The sequence below is a fragment of the Aulostomus chinensis genome, chromosome 23, assembly GCF_037954235.1.
Source record: "Aulostomus chinensis isolate RoL2024-O1b breed Wild chromosome 23, RoL_Achi_v1.0, whole genome shotgun sequence".
In the NCBI taxonomy this organism is placed as follows: Eukaryota; Metazoa; Chordata; class Actinopteri; order Syngnathiformes; family Aulostomidae; genus Aulostomus; species Aulostomus chinensis.
The window spans coordinates 14,282,643-14,303,865 of NC_141342.1; the positions used below are offsets into that span (position 1 = coordinate 14,282,643).

Genomic DNA, 21,223 nt, shown 5'->3' on the forward strand with positions numbered 1-21,223 from the left:
AGATGTTTATCAAGGGACTAAAATAGAACAGGGAAGATGTAAAAAGTTTACCATGTAATTCTATGGCTAGTTATTTTTTTTTTGTATTCCTCTTATTGTAAATCTGTAGGCGGGGCCTAGTTATCATGTGACCACGGTTAAACCAATCAAAACGCCCGCGAGGACGTGTACTCCATCAGCAGATTATGGTGCGAGAGAATCAGAGAGAGAGGTGGCAACTGGCAGGACCAGACTCCGGTTCAGGAAGAAGTAGCTGGTTAGCTGTGTCATCTTTGGACCTGGGGTGGACTTCTATACCGTCATAAGGTACTGTTTTATTTAATGTCATGCTAAGAATTGTCGTGGTGTTGTCTCTATTACCAATATTGTCAGTGTCTTTGCTGCTGCCGTCCCTCCGCCCCCCTTACCCCCCTCCCCCGTTAGCTAGCCTGCAGTTAGCCAGCCCAACAGCACGAGCTGTTGTGCGCGTGTGATGCTGCGAGTGCTCTGCAGGACCCGTCAACCCACCAGGGACTCGGGACGCGTCCCACATTGGCTTTTAGTCATTAACATGTCATGAAACTAATATATTTGTTTCTAATTCAAATATTACTGGAAAGACAGTAGAGTTTATGAGTCATATCCTCTGCCATTGAAAGCATGGGGGGGGGGGGGGGGGTTACGCCACATACATCTGTCATCGTTTCTCTTGTCCAGGAACTTCTTCCTTATTTGTTTGTTTACTTGCTAAACTGTTGAAGAAAGTAAACTCGTCTGGTTAGCTTGATGGGTGGGGTGGCTGACTGAAACTCTATTCTTTGGCATGTTAATGGCGCACATGATGTTATTTTCCGAAGAATTGATGCTCACCCGGTTCCCTCTCGACCGATATGTTGTTGTTGCTGTTTTATGTCTGACACTCTTCATTAGTAATCAGAAAGACAGACAATAAGGAACTGGATCCGATTTTCATGTGGAGGAAGAATGAAAATATTGGTGTCGAAATTTAGAGGGACAATCAAAACTGTGTTGAAATGACTTTAAGCACACTTCAGATTTCAAGACAGCTTGTCAACATAAAACAAAAAAGTGCAAGGATCTCTAGGCAGGATTTCTTCTGAAAATTTAAATATTTAAGTTCAGTAGTTCTTAGAATTTTAAAGTGTAAATAAATAAAACCTGCAAAACCTAAATAAATTCTGAAATCTGAGTCTCTGTTAGAAGTCTCAGCTCGACCAAAACCATGGTGGCGGAGAGAGGCGGTTGTAGCATTCTATCTATCTATCTATCTATCTATCTATATAATTTTTTTATCGGCACTGAAAAAAAATACCAATTCCATATTCATAAAAATACTGAATGGTCTGGTAATGGTTTGATCCGTATTATTGTCCCTTGTGATGCTTCTGACTCTAGATCCAGTCTCCTTCATTTCTGCAGACTCTACGGGGACGCACACATTTTACGGTTAGATAGCTTCAAACAATGGACTGGAGCAGTGGATTATGTCAGGCTAAATACTGGGACATCTGCCTCTGAAAGAACCTCAGGGTAGTGTGTTAAACTAAATTCCAACCAGAGATCTTGTTATCATAGACTTCTTGCTAGCCTGCTAACAAGGCTGGCTTACTATATTGACTCCAACCAGGAGCTGCTACCATAAAGCCATCAATTGCATTTCAGAAGCTTAAATAAAACCTCCATTAAATATTACCTACTGTCTAAAGCCAGGGGTGAAGAGTCATGTTATCAAGTCGGGGCTCTTACCTTATCATTGTATTGCTTTGTGGAGGTGGTAAAGATATATCTTAGATTAGTTTGGACTGTTCACACACACACACACACTACTTCCCAGCAATGATAGCAAAAAACCCAGGGCCTCAGTTTGAAGGGAACATGACCTATGAATGAATGAGTGGTTGTTTCAGTTTGGCTGAAACAACACTGACAGCAGTGAATTAACGGAGCAGGTCTGACTACATGTTGAAAACAGGATTGTCAAGACCATCCGTGCCAACTGTTGTAGCTTCACCTCGCCCGTCAAATCCTGCTCGTGAAAAACTTTGTTTTGAAATCATTATGTTGACAAACAGTTCCTTCGTTCTTCACTTCCTTAGTTTATTGACTTTGGTGTTCTGCTCCCTCCACCTGTCTAGTTTTCTCTTACTGTGACACACCTGACATTCATTAATGCAGTTAAACGTCTCACTCGGCTAATGCCGTAGAAAATGATTGTTGAGAAAGACGATGCAGGGATGTGGAGCAAGATCCTCATTTTAAAAACAAAAGTAAAACTGTGACATTTTGAAGCTTAAAATGGGAGCAGATAGAGCCAGGCCATCACGATGATGCTAGATGGTAAAAAAAAAAAACCAACAAGACTTTAAAATGGATTCAAAACAGCAAAAGACAAACTATGTGTTATTTTAGATGAAATGCATCTATAGCCGAAATAACAAGCCACCTGACACAATAAGCCTGCAGCTATTTTGGTACTTGTGTCATTTTTTTTTTTCAACTGAAATATACTTCTTGTACCATAAGTTATAAATTGCTTATTTTTTCAGTTTTATATACATAATAATAAAGGTAATTTGGCGTTGATCTGACAAAACAAGCAATATGAAAATGTCACTTTGGAAAAATCAACACACAACTCAAAATCTACACTCTTGTTTTTTTTTTTTTTATTTACTGTGCATACTGTCTTTAATTTGACTCTCCGCTGAGAGAATGACAGCATCACATCCTAGCCAGCACACATTGTAACAGCTTAGTGTATTATGATGCGTCCCCTTTCTGGTCTAGTAATCATAACATGTTTGAAAATCACTCATGACTTATTAATAAACTTTGACCAGAATCGTGCAAATTCTAATCACCAGTCTGCAGCACAGTAAGAAAACACGAGTGGCAGCAGTTGACGGTGAGACTGCAGAGCTACAACAGCATTTGTTTTCAGTGAACCACTCGGATTTCAAGGTGACTGAATCATCGCTCACATACAAAGAACACAAAGTCATGTTTATTACACTTTCGTTTTTCCATTTCCTGTGGCAATCTTTTTTTTTTTTAAGCATACACAGAGAAAAGGTTGTTTTTGTAAAAGAGAGACATTTAAACAAAATAAGCAGAAAGCCTCCATGACGAAAGGATGCTTGTTAATACAACTGCTGATATGATATTTAGTATTTCCGAGCTATGACGTCTCCTTAATGAAAGGCAATCATTTTTTTTTAGAAATTAGCTGTCTTGTGGTCTGTTTAGATCCTGTGAGGGCTTAATGTAGCTTGGCATCATCCTTGACAAAGACAAACATAGTAAATATTCTTGTAGTTGTGAATCGTTGGCTACACCTGTGGTTATGCTGCTGAGCTTGAACAATTTAAACACAATCTGTGAAGCCACCTCTGTAGAAATCTCAAACACAAGTGGAAGTTTCTGGCAAGGCTTCCGAAAGCTTCAATAGCAACTGAGAAAAAAAAAAAACAAAACTTTTTGATAAGATATGTAGAAAATAATTCCAGTGGTGTTTTTAAAAGTGCCCTGTTTAATTTACTACTCCATTTTGATCATTTATTTAAGTCGTAATGTATGAAAATGTTAAAATTTAGAATAAAGTGAGTTATTTGTTAAGTAAATTAGCACTTCACCTTTACATAGGTAAATGGGTACACAATTGCTGCATCACAGTCCAGCACAAAAATTAAGCATATTGGTTGCACATATTGATAATTAGTAATTTAAGATTTGTATTTATTTATTTTGCTCAAAAATTGGAATCATGCTAAAAAAAAAAAATCACAATTTGGTTGAGCGCTACTAGATTTTTTATGTTTGCATGCATTTACATGAGGGCAGATGTGGACCAGCTCAGTTGTAAAGTATCAGCATACAATCCAATATTGTGTGTCCCTAAATTTAAACCTCGGCCTCCTTCTCATAAAGGTCCTGTACTATTCATCGTTGCCATGTCGGCGAAAGCCATCTCTGAGCAAACAGCGAAAGAGTTCTTGTCCAAGCATATCTGCACCCCAGTGGCTGTGCAGAACCGCTTCCTCTATGCCAGGGTCACTGCTGGTACCGACTGGGACCGCCTCGTACAGGAGCATCCATGGCTGCTAACCACGGTAAGACAGGAGCTAAAAGCTCAATGCAACCTCAAGAACCTTCCTCCAGACTGTCCGAATGTTAGTTTTTGTCAATATAATCACCAGCCGTGTTTCTCTCTGGTTGAGGATGTATTTGTGGTGGTGGGTGGTACGGCATTGCTCGGCACAGTTGTGGCGCTGGATGAGCTGGTTCAGAATAAACAAGCAAACCAAGGTTTATGATCTATTACAAAAATACTCAGTATTTTCAAGATGAAATTAATGTCATTTTTAAAAGATATTGTTTTCATATTTGACAGTTCTTGTCTGAGCAATGAATTTCTTGGGAGTTTCTTGCATAGAGGAAAAACTTTCTAATGTCTGGAAGGATCTCAATTGGCTTCATGGCTGAAAGGAGGAGAAGACATCTTAACCTGGTGAAGTTAGCTTTCCATGTCAACTACGAAGGTGTTAGATGCTGATTTCTTCACATGCAGCTGACTTTTAAACTGAAAGCTGTCACTTCGAATTTAGTGAACCCTTTCAGTTTATTTAATTTGCAATAAATGTTATATACCTTTTAATCCAAAGGAGCCATTGCATTTCATTCAGATTAGCCATGCGCTGCCTGCTGTTGACAGAAAAGCTGTTCAGAGATTACTGGATGGGAATGTTAATGATGTTTTCAAACCAAAAAGTGATTTAATTATAAAGCTTACTAGCTAACTTTTGTTTTATAGTCACTGAACCTGTCATGGGGAGATCAATATGTTGCAGGACAAAAACGCGACCAATTCAATGAAGAAATTCTGAGGTGTAACAATAAATAGGATTTAATAAGTGTTTGGTCTTAACGTCGGAAACGTGATTTGAACTGTCGACTATTTTTAGCTGACTGTAACATAATCACAGCTCTGGCTACTCTGCCATTAGCAGCCTAATAAAAGTACTGTTAACATCAGTCTTTGTGTGCTAAGTTACACGAAGCTTGCGGTCAGTTTTAGCTTCAATTCTGTGCATGCTAACAGTAGCGGGTGTGTATATTCCTTCTCCTATAAAATTAATTTAAACGCATGTACACGTGTCTTAAGAGGTGGCTGGGGCTGGAGTGCGGATGGTCTGTGAGATGTTAAATTTCATTGTTGATGGGGAAACAAGTTGTTATATCTTCGTGGGTGGGTCTTAATTAAATTATTTGGTCAGGCTGCCTGAATAAAGTCCACGTATTGGAAAAAACTGTTGAGGGTAGTTACAGATAACTGGAGCAGTTCGTGCAATGTTGGAAAAGTCTGATTTCCCTTCATTTCCAGTCACACCACTGGTTCTATTAGTGTAATTAGATCTTGTAACAAGATCATTTCAGAATGACATTAAGCAACTCGTGCTTTCTATTACAGACTGATTGTCTCACAGACACATTTGTCATCTCACTGAGGTTTTCCATTTGAAGTAAGCTAGGTTGACTTTTTTTTTTACCTTTCTGTTGGTCTCAAGCTGATCTTTCTGCCTCTTGTCCTTCTCCAGCGGCTGGTTGTAAAGCCAGACCAGCTGATAAAGCGACGTGGGAAACTCGGGCTGGTGGGCATCGACCTGGACCTGCAGGGTGTTCAAGAGTGGCTGAAACTTCGGCTCATGAGAGAGACCACAGTGAGTTGACAGCAACCTTTGTATTGGCGTTTGAACCAAGAACATTCTTTTATACCTTTTCTGATCATCTCTCAACTTGATTATATAACTGAGTTCCAACACAATACAAGAGTGGTACACAGGAGAAAAGGGGGGGCAATGAAACTGAAGCAATTTCTTCCATCCATCTGTTTTTCTACTGCTTATCCTGTTAAGGGTCATGGGGGGGTAGAGCCTATCCCAGCTGCCTTCAGGCAAGAGGTGGGGTTCACTAACGACGGGTCGCCAGTCCATTGCAGGGCCAACACATACAGACAGACAAACATTCACACTCACAGGTCACGGCCAGTTTAGAGTATCAATCAGCCTCGTCCCCTCTTGATGTCTTTGGACTGTGGGAGGAAGCTGGAGTACCAGAGAGAACCCACACAGGAACAGGGAGAACATGGAGACTCCACACAGAAAGATCCCGGTACCTTTTTGCTGTGAGGCAACAGTGCCAACCACTGCACCATCGTGCAATTTAGTCCAGTAGCTTAAATATCCCCAGATGAAATTAAATTGCACACTTAAGAATCCTTCCTAACTCTACCTCAAGGGGGGTGTTAATAGTGTATCAGCATGTTGCAACTGGAAATGCAACAGAACCACGGAAGTTGGAGTGACATGTTGTGTTAATGGTAGTCAACTAAATGTAACTGTGTCATGTATATTGTTTATACCATTTGACTTGTGTGCTGAATTATTCAGTGTCATTTTATGTTTCCCCAGTCATAGACCCAAGCACCTTTAAAGCCTCTGGGAGGATAACATTTATTAGTAACTACAGTCGGCTTTATGGTAAAGGTTTTAGTTGCAAAGCAGTGTTTAGGAAACAAAATGCGGTTAAATGTGCCCATATTAAAATGACACTTCAGTTATTCATGAAGCTTCTACTAGATATGAAGTAGAGATTTTTTTTTTTATACATTAAAAAAAAAAACCTATCCGGTTATTAATCAGCTATCAGCTTTTTTTTTTCTGCTCAAAACTGTTGATATTACATCAACTTGGGAAAAACCTGCTATTAGTGCACCATAAGGCAGGTCAGAGGTTATATTATGTAACTGGGGAGGGGGTCTATTCTGGTCCTCTGTTCATACGATCCTCACACTTCTCTGTGTTTACACCATGAGATCTTCCTGTATGCTAATGGGAATATTTTTATCTAGTTTGTAGCAAACTACTTCTGCCGCATTATTCAGATACAAAGTTACACAAGTTTTCCTTTCACGTTTATGCAAAACATCCTAACATGCTCATGGTTTGTGACAAAGTGTTTGTTTTTTCAATAGGTGGGAAAGGCAAAGGGTGTGCTGAAGAATTTCCTCATCGAGCCATTTGTTGAACACACTCAGGTAGCGTATGCCTCCTTCTTGGCTTTCGTCACTCCAGTCCTTGCTGGTTTGAAAAACAAATGGGGTTGATTCTTGACAGTCGACACAGCAGGACTCTGAAAACACTGTAAAAGTTTTATTGACCTTCTTGTATTCAGGTCGATGTGTGTTCCAGCATGTGTGCTATGTTCACATGAGCTCCGTGTTAATGTTTGGAGTTCAAACAAGAGTTGAAAATGATCACTGCCACATTTACAATATTTATTGATGCGTTGTCCTTGTTTAAAACAACAACAACAAAAAGGAAGCAATCATAAAGTCTATCTAGTGGCTACAAATGAATTTGTGAGAAAACGTGCCTGTTCAAAGGCTGGTGAAGGTTAAAACAAGGAACACAATGTTCTTCAAGACTGATACTCCCACCTCATGTGAGCCCTTTGTAAATAACAGAGAATTCACACTGTTTACAAATTCTGTTTCTTTTGTGTGTCCTTGTCTTCACCCTAACTCAGGAGGAGGAGTTTTATGTGTGTGTCTATTCCACACGTGAGGGCGACCATGTGCTTTTCCACCATGAGGGAGGCGTGGAGGTTGGTGACGTGGATGCCAAGGCCGAAAGAATGAAGGTTCCAGTGAATGACAAGCTCAGTGAGGATCAAGTCACAACGCAGCTGCTCACACACGTTCCCGAAGAGAAGAAAGAGTACGTAGTAGAGTTTTTGATCGAAGGTCCACATCGAATTATAGGATGCATTTTAGCTGAATGTAAAATATGTTGTACTGTCTTGTTTACTCAACTTTTAATGAATGAAAAACAGATAAAAGGTGCCCGCCCTTATGCGTTTAGCCTTTCATTCATTCAAAGGTTTATAGATTTGATATTTTATTGAAACCTGGTTGTGAAAAGACCTTTTTTTTGGTGTTATTGGGGGGGGGGGGGGGGGGGGCTCTGTTTTCAGCAAAATTCTCAATGACCTTCAACAATGTGATCTAACTTTTTCCCCAAATACCAACCCATTTCCTAAGGACAAAAAAACCCAGATCTCTATTTCACACAGTATTACTTCTCAGTTTGGGAGTATTTCCTCAAAAACTCATCCCATAGACAATAATTGAAATCAGTTCCGAAGTTCCTAGTTTAGGTTGGAGATTAATGCTTCACTTGTGAAGTTTTATTGTACATTGTTTTTTTTCCAGAGTAAAGACCACAGGATGAAACCATTTCAATATTACATAGTGTTTGAAAATCTGTATAAGAATGTTTTTTGCCCAGTCTTGCACGCTGAGTTTAATATGATTGGTTGTCCTGCTCCTTTAAGAGTCCTGGCCAGTTTTATAGTGGGCCTCTTCAATTTCTATGAGGACCTCCACTTCACCTACCTGGAGATCAACCCTCTAGGTATGTTTTTGGGTCCTGTAGCATATTTATTTGAGGAAAACAGAACATGTAAAATGAATGAATAGCAGTTCTATAACCTTTTTGATCAGTTGTCACGCAAGATGGAGTCTACATCCTCGACATGGCAGCAAAGATCGATGCCACCGCTGATTACATCTGCAAAGCTAAATGGGGTGAAGTGGAGTTCCCCCCACCTTTTGGCAGAGAGGCCTATCCAGAGGTGAGAATTTCAGGGACAATAAATCAGTTTTTGTATAGGTGTTTTTTAGATAAATTGGGCTGTATTATGTGTGTGGGATCCAACAATCAGATAGAGCTTATAATGCGAATCACATATACATTTCAGTGTGTTAGCCCTCATACTGTGTGCAACATTTGTATGCTTCAAACACCTCCAGGAATGGTATGGGTAGTTGGCCTGTGACACCTTTTTGTTTTAGAAGTCCTTGCCTTAACTAACCTAATTGAAATATTACTGAATGCATTTGTCTTCGGCCTTGTGTACTCTTTGGCCAGAGTGAATAACCACCATACGATTGGGCTCTCATAGGAGGCATACATTGCTGATCTGGATGCCAAGAGTGGTGCGAGCCTGAAGCTAACCCTGCTGAATCCGCGTGGCAGGATCTGGACAATGGTGGCTGGGGGAGGGGCTTCAGTAGTCTACAGGTTGTCCATTGACTTCATGTTTATTTTATCATCTTTTCATCCAGCAGGTTTTGTTAGATAAAACTATACTGTGCATCTATGATCACATGTTTTAGTGGTTTGAGGTTATAAGTTTGTTCCACTTTGGCACTCATCTCTATTCCGCTTTAGTGACACCATCTGTGACTTGGGAGGGGTGGATGAGCTTGCAAATTATGGCGAGTACTCTGGTGCACCCAGTGAGCAGCAGACTTATGACTATGCTAAAACCATCCTCTCCCTCATGACACAAGAAAAACACCCCCAAGGTGCGTACAGGCAACAGTGAACCTGGTAAAGTTTTCTTTAGAGATGCAAACTCATGTTTGACTCTTCCTCTGTAGTGTGTCCTGCTTGTTTTCCTCAAGTATGTCATAAGGCCTCTCTTCACTGTTTGTATGTTGTCAGCAATAGACTGTCACCAAAGTATGTGACTGGGGTATCAAATTTCAGTCCTGAACATATTTTTAACAAGTCCCCGCCTCTCTTTGTGTCCTACAGGGAAAGTACTGATCATTGGAGGCAGTATTGCCAACTTCACAAATGTAGCAGCGACATTCAAGGTGAAGTATGTTAATGCATTTCTGACACACTGCACTTTTTTTGTGTGTGTCTGAACCAGGGCCACCATAAGGTTAAGTTTTGGTACATTACATATAAATAAATAAATAAAAGAACAATAGATAATAAAAGAATGGTCATAATAATTGTAGGCCAAATGGTTGCATCATAATTTTAAAATGTGTTATGCTTGTGTTTGTTGCCCTTTTAAATAGGTTGGATCCATGTTAATATTTTTTCACAACTTGATCAGGCATTAGAGTGGCACGTGCAGAACATCAGTGGCATGAGTGAGGTTAAAAAATAAGAATGGAGAAGCTGTGAAGAGCATTTAACAACACTTTGTGGTGGCTTTTTGCTCACAGTCCACTGTTTCAGTTTTGTCCCCTCAAGTGAAACGTTTAGGTACCCCTGGTTGAAATGCTTTGTTCACAAAATTTTGTCAACTTTAATTACTCAAGGCTTCGTATGTGTGATCACCCAATTTTAAAAATACGTTTGAGATGTTTTTCATTTTTTCGGGAAAATAAGCCATATTTTGTTCTTTCTGAATAAAGAAAACACTGTCTGCTCCACATACTTCAGCTGACCTGTTCACCTCTGTCCTCAGGGCATTGTTCGGGCCATTAAAGACTACCAAGGCCCTCTGAAGGAACATGAGGTCACCATCTTTGTACGACGTGGTGGGCCTAACTACCAGGAGGGGCTGAGGGTAATGGGGGAAGTAGGTAAGAGAAAAAGAAAGTCAGCCAGCCCCTGACAGAGTCATAGAGCTGCTCCTTCTGCACCCAGCCAAAATTCAATCAATGATCACACATAATATCAAGCGGACACTTTTTGAAAATTGAGCTGGTTTAACTTTTTGTTGTTTTGTTCTTTGTGCAGGCAAGACCACGGGTATTCCCATCCATGTGTTTGGCACAGAGACTCATATGACTGCCATTGTTGGTATGGCAATGGGCCACCGGCCAATCCCCAACCAGCCCCCAATGGATGCACATACCGCCAACTTCCTCCTGAATTCTAGCAACAATGCAATGGTATTTTACGCCTTAACACATTGGGGGGGGTCAACGGGCCATTTATGACATTTTAAAATAGATACTGTGACGGCCATTTTGACTATCCATCAAGTTCTAATGTGATGTTGTATTTGAGAATTAAGAAAAGGATTAGCTCTGCGCTAATTGTTGTATTAACCAATACTCCACACATCAAACCAATGGGGGCAACATATAACCAGAAAGATGGGGGAGCAATCCTTTTGTAAGAGACATGAAAGTCCTATGATTTGTTAGCATGAGCCAAATGGCTACTCTCTCAATTTACCAATCAATTCATGTTCCAATCCATGTTGGGTCATAAGTAAGGAATTCAGAAACAAGGTGTCAGTCCATCTGTTCCTCTTGCAACACACCTTTATCGTGAGGCTAACTTTTTCCACCGCAACACACCCAAGCATGTTTACTTCATCCTGCAAAATACACAAAGGAGCGAGCAAATAATACAGCTTCTAACCCCACCTACTGCAGTTTTATCCAACCATTGCTCATTGGAAGCTTCTGCGAGGCTTGAACAGTACAAACACACGCTTCGCTCTCTTTTCTGTATTAGACTCCAGCTACCACCAGGACCGCCTCTTTCTCTGAACCTAGAACATCTAATGATGTCACTCCGGCCAAAAAGTCAAAAGCAGGTAACTAACACTGTGGCACTCAGTTCTCCATTTCTCCTTATCAGCAACATGCCATATTTACACACACGTGTCTGCTTTTTCATTTTTCTTACCCTTGCTTCATTATTCCTCCCTCTTTCCCACAAACGCTTTCACTGCCATTCTGTTATTTTAATCTTCTCTCTGTTTCTCTTGCTTTGCCACACAAACTATCCACTCATCCTCACCTTTTTCATGCTTGTTTCTCTAAGACTCTCTTCATTCTATACTGTGGCCTCTGAAGAATGTGGTCACAGGTGATTGGAGAGGTAAGTGGTAGGTGTGCCAAGCCCACATTGCGCTGGTCTGCTCACACACTCTCCATTGGTTTGCCCCTCTTTCCTCCCCACCCCACCCCACCCTCAAATCTTGCTAGGAAGGACTTTGTCTGTGTGTGACATCGATATGTATGCATCACCTCAGTGCCTCTGTAATTTAATGATTGCATTCATTCTATTATCTTGCAGTAAATATATGTATTTTTTAATATGCCTTATTAAAGATGCTAATAGAATTAATGATGATCCACACATGAGAAATATTGGCTTTCTAAAGCTGAGGCTCATTCATACAAGGAGTACTTGGAAGAATTTTTTTTAGGTTGGTTGCTTTGTAGTGTCAGAGAAGTAGTTGGCTATGTGGACTTGAGATTTTAATTGTGGCTTGGCTCTATTTTGTAGATTGCTTTTGACAGCAGCGCAGTACAGGCATGCTCTGTTGCAGCTGAGCTTTGCATGCTCTTTCATCTGCTGCACTTCTGTTTCCAGAGTTGACCTGTAAATGACAGAATGTATCTGTCCAGTAAATAAGATGAAGGTGCACTCATTCTTTTCTCTTTGTTTTGTGTTCATCTTGTCATATATTTTTCGGTCCCGTGGGATCACAGAAGCGCCAGCCTCTTCAGGCTGCAGTGGAGGTATGGAAGGGTGTGAAAAATACCTGTCTTTCAGCCCTCTCCACAGTGTCAAACTCCCTCTGCCTTCCCATTCGTGTCTGTTCTCTGAAAGTGTCCTGAGTCTGTCCTACTTTTCATTCTTGCGGTGGCTCGCTCATCTTAAAGTGTCACACTTCATCTGACTGCATTCCTATTGAAATAGGTCTTGCTGAATTCTATATCATGTGAATGCTGAAGACATTTTAACATTAGTGAATACTCCGAAAGACTGGCTTGAGCATACCCGGCACTCCACAGGTCTTTGAAGACCTGAACAATTGATGGTGCGTTACATGTTATTGATCAGATGTACTGACAATAGGATGTGGGATGGGCAGAGAGGGAGAGACTTGGAAGACAGGAGGGAATGTGTATTATAATGGCTTCAAACCACACTGATTGTACATTGACATCTCAGGATAGCCAACCATTAACTTTGCTGTGATTTGACCTAAGCTCTCAACCTCATTCAAACTTATTTTTCTTCCGCACTTATGTGCCTGAATTACTTCTAGGTTGCTTGGATATCTGGTCCTTGCTTTGAAATGAATCTATCACTATTGGCTAACCAATCAAAAAAATATTAAAGGTGCTACAGGTAAAGTTGCTAGTGAGTCAGCACTTCATGTTCATCACTCCAAACTAATATTGGGTGATGAAGTACTTCGGAAGATTTGGAGGAAAGTACTTAGAACAAGCATATTTACCTTCCTACCTTCATCAATGGTCATAACCAAAATAGCGTGGAAGAGTGACTGGGCGTAGCCCTCCAAGACAGAATGAGCCAACTGGACGGGGCTCTGAGTACCACAGCTGCTCCCTTGTGCTACAGTGACTCACTGTTGCCTCTTGAGGAACAAAGTAGTACTACAAGACAGACTAGCTCTACATAAGCTGGTTAGCAAACTTGCCCATAGCACCTTTTTTAAGACGAGCTTGGATGATGTCCTTGCTCTGTGATAGAGCTGACTCGGGTGTAGCGAAATTGTTTTTATTTAAATCATGGAAGTAAAACCAGTAGTGAAAATCCATGAAGTGCACTGAAGTAATGCAACATTCTTGAAGAAGCATATAAGAATGGAGTTTTTAAATCAAACTCCAGACAGCTATAATTTACATGTGGTGTGACCCCAAATTAAGCATTTTAACAGAATGACAGAGGACAAGATAAGAAGATGATCTCTGAGAAACTTAACTGCACTCAACTATGCAAGTTATGTCTGGTTGAATGCTAGTTTGTCTCACATGGGGGTTTTGTAACAATCTCATCACAAAGAGCTATTTTCTCTACCTCCTGCATCTCCGTCCTCAGAGCAGTTTTCCTCTGTGTTCTGTTACCACCTGCGTTCCTGCTAACCCAGCTCTCTAGTCTGTGATCAGTTTAATTTCTTCTCTCAACACTGACTAGGATGTCTGTCCATCTCTGCCTTCTTGTGTCCTCAGCCAAAGCCACCACACTCTTCAGCAGAGACACCAAGGCCATTGTCTGGGGCATGCAGACGCGTGCCGTGCAAGGAATGCTGGACTTTGACTACGTGTGCTCTCGCGAGGAGCCCTCTGTGGCAGCCATGGTCTACCCTTTCACGTATGTTCTACAAGATGAAATTAGTTCAGTTGCAGGACACGATACTCAACTAGACATTATATAGTGATCGACAAATGGTCCAAATTCAGTTTAACTACATAAAACAATTTTATCAGTCAGTGTTTTCACGTAAGCTTGAATACATCAGTCGCATCTTATTAGCAGTTTGTAACTACTTGTTGCAAGGTGTTAGATCTTAATCTTTTATCCTCCTTTGTTTATATATTTTTAGAAATAAACTTGGTTAGCTGCAATCAGTTGGACTTAACTTACATTAGGAAGCTAATTCTGAAAAGTGAAAATTTTTAATTGAACAGATATTGATCTCTGGATGGGAGAAATACCAGCACCTAGGGTGATAGACACTGCCGCCACTGCATTGTGAAGTTCAAATAAACTTTAACAAAGCCAATTTTATTTTTTAGTGGGGATCACAAGCAGAAGTTCTATTGGGGCCACAAAGAGATCCTCTTGCCAGTCTATAAAAACATGGCAGATGCTATGAAGAAGCACCCTGAGGTGGATGTGCTGATCAGCTTCGCTTCCCTGCGTTCAGCCTTCGACAGCACAATGGAGGCCATGCACTATACACAGGTAAAAAGGTCATATCACGTTTCATTCTAAATCTTTTGTATTACTGCATGAGGGCCTGAGATTCTCTGAAACTGTGAGTGCAATTTCCAGTCTGATTAGTCCCAACTTGTTTTTTTCAGATTCACACGATTGCCATCATTGCTGAGGGCATCCCTGAGGCCCAGACCAGGAAGCTGATCAAGATGGCCGATGAGAAAGGTGTCACTATCATTGGTCCTGCTACGGTACGCAGCCTTATCTCACCAGTTATACCTGCTGTAAAAGAACAAAGCATTCACTAGGCTGTTGATAAAGGGAATGTCAATTTTGAATATCTTGTTACAGGTTGGTGGCATCAAGCCGGGTTGTTTCAAGATTGGCAACACAGGTGGCATGCTGGACAACATTCTGGCTTCCAAGCTTTACCGTCCTGGCAGTGTTGCTTATGTGTCTCGCTCTGGGGGCATGTCCAATGAGCTGAATAATATAATCTCCCGCACCACTGATGGGGTCTATGAGGGCGTGGCCATTGGAGGAGACAGGTACACTCCCTTCTGTCAGGGGCTGCTGTGGAAAATTATATATTTTATTCCTGTTCAAGGTTTAGCCAAAGCATTTGTTCCACATGGTGGTTCTCTCCTTCTAGATTCCCAGGCTCCACTTTCATGGATCATGTCCTTCGCTACCAAGACACTCCAGGCATTAAGATGATAGTGGTTCTGGGAGAGGTGGGAGGAACTCAGTGCATTTTTGCTTTTTTTCATATTAACCAACACTATATCCTTTTAATGATTAAGAAATGTGTTTACACTGTTTGTTTATCTCTTTTAGATTGGTGGTACAGAAGAGTATAAAATCTGCCAAGGCATCAAAGAGGGAAGGATCACCAAGCCTGTGGTGTGCTGGTGCATAGGAACCTGTGCCACCATGTTTGCCTCAGAGGTCTGTGAATTATGTCTTTTTATTTGGTTATTACATTTAGTTTTCTATTTCAGTACTCATACTGTCACCTCCAGGTACAGTTTGGCCACGCTGGAGCCTGTGCCAGCCAGGCTTCAGAGACGGCGGTGGCCAAGAACCAGGCTCTGAGAGATGCTGGAGTTTATGTACCCAAGAGCTTCGATGAGCTCGGCAATGTCATCAGGTTAGGAGGTTCATCTCAAGATGAACAGTTCTTTTAGAGCTTCTCACTGATGTCTTTTTGTTGTTGTTTTTTTTAAACCTATAGGACTGTTTATGATGACCTTGTTGCCAATGGTACCATCATTCCTGCCCAGGAGGTGCCTCCCCCAACGGTACCCATGGATTACTCGTGGGCTCGGGTAAGAACAAATCAGGTTTTTAAACTTCAACATCTACAGTACCACAAAGAGAGAAGACAGATTATTTTTCTAAGATTTCCAATACTTCTACACTTTACACAGATCCTGACTGTTGTCTTATTTGACACTGACAATGAATTGCTTTTACTCTTTGAACTGTTTTTCTTCAGGAGTTGGGCCTAATCCGTAAACCAGCCTCGTTCATGACCAGCATCTGTGACGAGCGAGGCCAGGAGCTCATCTACGCTGGCATGCCCATCACCGAGGTCTTCAAAGAGGAGATGGGTTTAGGAGGAGTGCTGGGTCTGCTCTGGTTCCAACGCAGGTTTGTATGCAGACTGTAGGCACAGGTGTTGTTCCAGGATGACGACGTTTCTGAGAGAGAGTGTCAGTCACAGCATCTTTTAAGATTATCTGTGGTGTGTTTCTGTGTAGGTTGCCACGTTATGCCTGCCAGTTCATTGAGATGTGCCTGATGGTGACTGCTGACCATGGACCTGCTGTGTCTGGGGCACACAACACCATCGTCTGTGCTCGCGCTGGCAAAGACCTTATCTCAAGCCTCACCTCTGGCCTGCTCACCATCGTCAGTACCTAACACACACGTACAATATGTCACCACCTTAACGCAGCAAACATAATAGAAGTAATTGAAACATACAAATGTGCCTTTCAATGATAAATGTCCCATGCACTGCACTGTTGGTCTTGATTCTTGGTGCAGATTTCAGGAATTCTTGAATTTAAAAAAAAAAAAAATCATATTCATTGCACAGAAGAAGGCTAAATAAGTTCCTCCAATTCATCTTAAAAAAGTTTTAAAAACTCACAAGAACGAAGGGTTCGCCACGTGACGTCATCAGGTTCTTTTCGTCACTTTACACATATCAACACCTTTTTATCTTGTCTGTTTTTAGTTTTTAATTTTATACTTCTTTTTTCTCTTTTAAGACCTTCACACGCTGTGTGTGCTCTCAGAATCTGTGCAATTGTTTCAAATCAGTGTATTGTCTTGGGTTATATGTAGAGCCACGTCAAAGAAGATTTTTTTTGTAATGACGGGCAATGAAGTTTTCTGAATCCGGAACGCTTCATTCATTCTGCCTGCTGAAAACATGATCTCTTCCCGTGCTCCAGGGGGACCGTTTCGGAGGAGCACTCGACGCAGCAGCCAAGCAGTTCAGCAAGGCATTTGACAGCGGCATGCTGCCCATGGAGTTTGTCAACAAGATGAAGAAGGACGGCAAGCTGATCATGGGGATCGGGCACCGCGTCAAATCAGTAAGCGGCAATCAACTTGTGTAGCAGGACAAAGAAAACTATGACACGGAATTCTTGGATGATGACGTGAAGTTGCTGATATCTCTGATAACTGTTTGGAAAGGAATTGAAATGATGTATATCTTTTAATGGTAAATTGCGTCTTTTCATTACTCATTTATTGTAACTGGCTCTGTTTTTGTTTTGTTTTTTAAGATCAACAACCCAGACATGCGGGTGCAGATTCTGAAGGACTTCGTGAAGCAGCATTTCCCTTCTACCCATCTACTTGACTACGCCTTAGACGTGGAGAAGATCACCACCTCCAAGGTACTGATAGGTCTTTCTTCCTGCCCCTCAAGATGAAATCAAATGAAAATGAACCAAAACATGACGATAAAATATGGCTAAGATGCAGTTTCTTAGTTGGATAGGTGACAGAAAAAGACGCCTGAAGCTTTCAAGGTTGATTTGACTTATTCCACTGGAGTTGAACTCTTCTGCATTTTCCCCTCATGGTGCAGTGTGTTTGAGTTACTGGTTTCAGACCCACCCAGACCCAATAAGCCCAACCGAGATCCAAGTGAACTCTGTTACGGTTCTTTTGTGGTACAAAGTGGGCTTTGCAGTTTTGCTTAAAGCAGAGAACATTAGCTGTAGCAGCGTGGGAATTTAAAAAAAAAAAAAAGAAAACGGTTTAGAAAGTAGTAGAAATACGCTCTAATCCAAGGACCTTAGTCCTAGTCCCAGGACCTCATCTGATGGGGGGGGGGAAATTTTAATTACACGAAGAATCAGATTCCAAGAAATTTTACATTTGAAACAATACTTAAACACAGGATACAAACCCAGTATGTATTGGTGTCTATTTTTTCAGGTCCTAAATGTATTTTATTACACACAATCTACAAGTATGTTATGAAAACGCAAAGCAACTTGAATGCTGCTGTTTGCTATCCAGAAACCAAACCTGATCCTCAATGTAGACGGTTTGATTGGCGTTGCCTTTGTGGACCTGCTCAGGACGTGTGGCGGCTTCACACGGTAAGAAGAGTGAAATACACAAAACTGCAACTATTTGATAATCAATTCATCATTTCAGGTTTGATGCAAAAAAAAAAAAAAAAGGTATTTGCTGGTTCTAGACTCTTTAATGTAAAGATTTGCTGCTTTTTGTCATTTGTGGTAGAAAATGAAGTCTTTGGACTGTTGAATTGACCAAAGAGGCATTTGAGAATTGTGACGAGTATTTTTCTTAGCCTTTATATTGTTAAGGTATTGGAAGATTGATAGAAATCATTGTGAGTTGCAGCAGTTTTTTTTAAGATCAACTGCTTTGATGGGACTTCATTTCCTTCAACATGACCCCAGCTGTGCAAAGCTTGTAATTTAAATTTACAGCATTAACTCTTGGTATTTGGATTGCTGAGATAATTCTGATAAATTGCTTTATTCATCTGTTCATGTAAAATGCTGCTTTGTCTCTTACTGCTCTGTGTTCTGATAGCACACTGTCCAGTATTGTTTCTCACATGAATGTTGAACTGGTTCCAGCGATGAGGCAGACGAGTTTGTGGAGATCGGTGCACTAAATGGGATCTTTGTCCTTGGCCGTAGTATGGGCTTTATTGGTGAGTGGATGGAGCGCTGTTTGATAGCAACTGATTCAGAAAGAAATCAAAACCTCTAACTTGTCTGTCTTGCCTTAGGTCACTACCTGGACCAGAAGAGGCTGAAACAGGGTTTGTACCGTCACCCCTGGGATGACATCTCCTACGTGCTTCCTGAACATATGTCGATGTAATCCCATCTTTACAGAAAGGGACACACTCCTCATGTGACTGCCCAAACGTGCCAGTCATTCGTAAGTGCAAAACTCACCGGCCACATAGCGCCGCAGTTGACGCACAGCCGTCGACGCCCAAAGCACCCACAGAACGTGTCCTCACAGTGCATCATTTGACTTGAGAGCGCTACCAAGACTGTCCTGAAGCCAGTGGGAGAGGGGCGTCGAGGATGGAAAATAGGACAGTGGCATGAAGTACTGCGGCACAACCTTAAGTGCCAACGCACACTGAGCCACCACTGGCACGCGTGCGTGTTATATAATTGAAAATAAAAGGCGTTGACCTTTTGATATGCATCTTTCAGCGGCGGTGAGTTTTGCACTTCACACATCACTCTTAAAGTACGTGTACTCTTTGTTTATGGCAAAAGTTGCCTTGGGAAAGCCAGGCACGATGATTCCGGAAAGTGGAAGTTCTGTCCGACAGATATCTTGGTATGAGATTTCAATCTAGTTTTTACAGAGAAAAAAAAAAGGGGGAAGTATATTTTTAGATTTAGTTTTTGACTAATTATTTAAAAAAAAAAAAAAAAGTCTCAGAGGTAGTGTAACTTATTCAGTTCTTGATGGAGAGCCAAACCGTTGGAAATGACCGAAACTGAAGGTGCACCACAAAAAACATCAGTTTGAAACAAAAGAAAACGACACACACTCAAAAAGAAAGGATTGCCCACGTGGTATGCTGGTAGGCAAAGTTCATCTCAAGTGAGAAGTGTGTTCAATGTCAGCACTACAGTTTGTTGTCTTTTTTTATACTAAACCTTAACTGTAATTTATTAAGCATTTGCTTATTGCAAGCCATGAGTAAGTGTGCTGCTTTGTATGTCCTGCACCTTTTAGAAAATCTCAATCAGGTTTAAAATGCCTTCACGTTTCTCTCCCCCCTTCAGTTTTTGATTGTCACGTGAGAAACCAAAGTTAGTTTAGAAATTTGACTGCATAACCAAAAGGAAGGAAGGAAGGGGGGGGGGGGCACCAAGCAGCACCCAGGGGTTGATTGTCCAAGTCGTATCTTGTGCTCTGAGAATGAGACATGACAATGGGTGGAAGATGCATTCATGCTGAACACGTCATTGCCTTTTCTGGTACACCTCCAGTTGAAGTCCCACAAAATCGTCAAGCACTGAGGAAGAATTTTACTTGTTGCTATTCTGAATGACTGTGAAAGAGTTTTCTCCGTTAACAGGAAAATGATGAAGCATTCGTGGGGAGGGGGGGGGGGGGGTATACACCAAATGTTTCATGAATGAGCCCTGTTAGTCTCTTTCCTGTGAGGGACCATGAAAGCTTTACTTGAGAAAGTTATTGCAGATGTCCAGCTTTCACTCACACCATGTTTGTAACTGCCCACTGTAATGGCCTGCTGTGTTTGACCTTCGTTTGCGGTACGTATTTAGCGGTACATATTTAACGGTACTTATTTAACTGTGAAAACACTTCTGTTTTTGTAACATGCTGTCATAGACTAGTGTAATAAAGAACTTACTGTTTTCCTTTTCATTCCGTCTCAAATTCATACGTTAAACCGTTGTACACACAGTATGAACAGGTAGGATAAACCAAATTCTCCATGTCTGCAACATTACTTCCCTCCATTATGCTGCTAGTGGAAGCAACAAACCTGCTATTTAGGGTTTATGCAAAACCGTGATGTCAGAATCCTTCGTTCTGGATCTCCAGTTGACACCAGTTACTACTACACTCGACAAATGAGCAGACTTGTGCTACATTTTACTGCCAATGTTGTATTTTATCAGAAAAATCCATAATTTAATAACTTCTGTGGCATGGGACATCTTGAATTGTTAAATTTCATAAGGACAGTCAGGACAGCTTTTTATTGTCAATGTTTAAATTTAAATGTCTACCTCTTATTGTGTATGTGGAAAAATTTCATTTTAATACCTCCCATGCTAAGGACTCCAAATCCAACCAGGTATTAGAACCAGATGGGGGAAACAAGATACACCTATTAAAATAAAGTGTAACTTTATGTTTTGCATTTGAAAATGGTCTTTTAACATCTTCCAAATCAGCACCAGATATTTGTCACTGGACTGGAATAATAGGACTCACCTCTTTTAGTCACCTTTTACCCCCCCCCCCATATTTTGAACATAAATCAGATTTATCCTGAGTTTATGAGATGTTTATTGAAAAATGCAGTCAGTCGATAGTTTCTAGGTCATGTGACCTCAGCTCTCCAAATCAATACCAATTATTTTCCAGCCGATTCAAGGTCATTTGACCTAAGAACTCAATCACCAGAG

General features: G+C 41.0%; 1 protein-coding gene across 3 annotated transcripts; it reads left to right on the plus strand.

Annotated features, from left to right (window-relative positions):
• Positions 1-167: 167 nt before the first annotated feature.
• aclyb (ATP citrate lyase b) lies at positions 168-20,453 on the plus strand. Of its 3 annotated transcripts, XM_086196456.1 has the most exons (30): positions 168-306; positions 3,928-4,109; positions 5,595-5,717; positions 7,031-7,093; positions 7,585-7,775; positions 8,392-8,471; positions 8,561-8,691; positions 9,022-9,140; positions 9,291-9,427; positions 9,660-9,721; positions 10,330-10,447; positions 10,605-10,759; positions 11,334-11,415; positions 11,646-11,702; positions 12,320-12,349; positions 13,811-13,952; positions 14,378-14,546; positions 14,666-14,770; positions 14,871-15,067; positions 15,172-15,253; positions 15,357-15,467; positions 15,542-15,669; positions 15,754-15,847; positions 16,018-16,172; positions 16,283-16,433; positions 16,985-17,128; positions 17,324-17,437; positions 18,069-18,151; positions 18,662-18,738; positions 18,817-20,453. In XM_086196456.1, the coding sequence occupies exons 2-30, from the start codon at positions 3,951-3,953 to the stop codon at positions 18,909-18,911; spliced, it is 3,354 nt and encodes a 1,117-aa protein (XP_086052582.1). In that variant the 5' UTR covers positions 168-306; positions 3,928-3,950; the 3' UTR covers positions 18,912-20,453. The 3 variants fall into 3 exon arrangements, with proteins under 3 accessions (XP_086052582.1, XP_086052583.1, XP_086052584.1); XM_086196457.1 differs by lacking the exon at positions 11,646-11,702; XM_086196458.1 differs by lacking the exons at positions 11,646-11,702; positions 12,320-12,349.
• Positions 20,454-21,223: the final 770 nt, after the last annotated feature.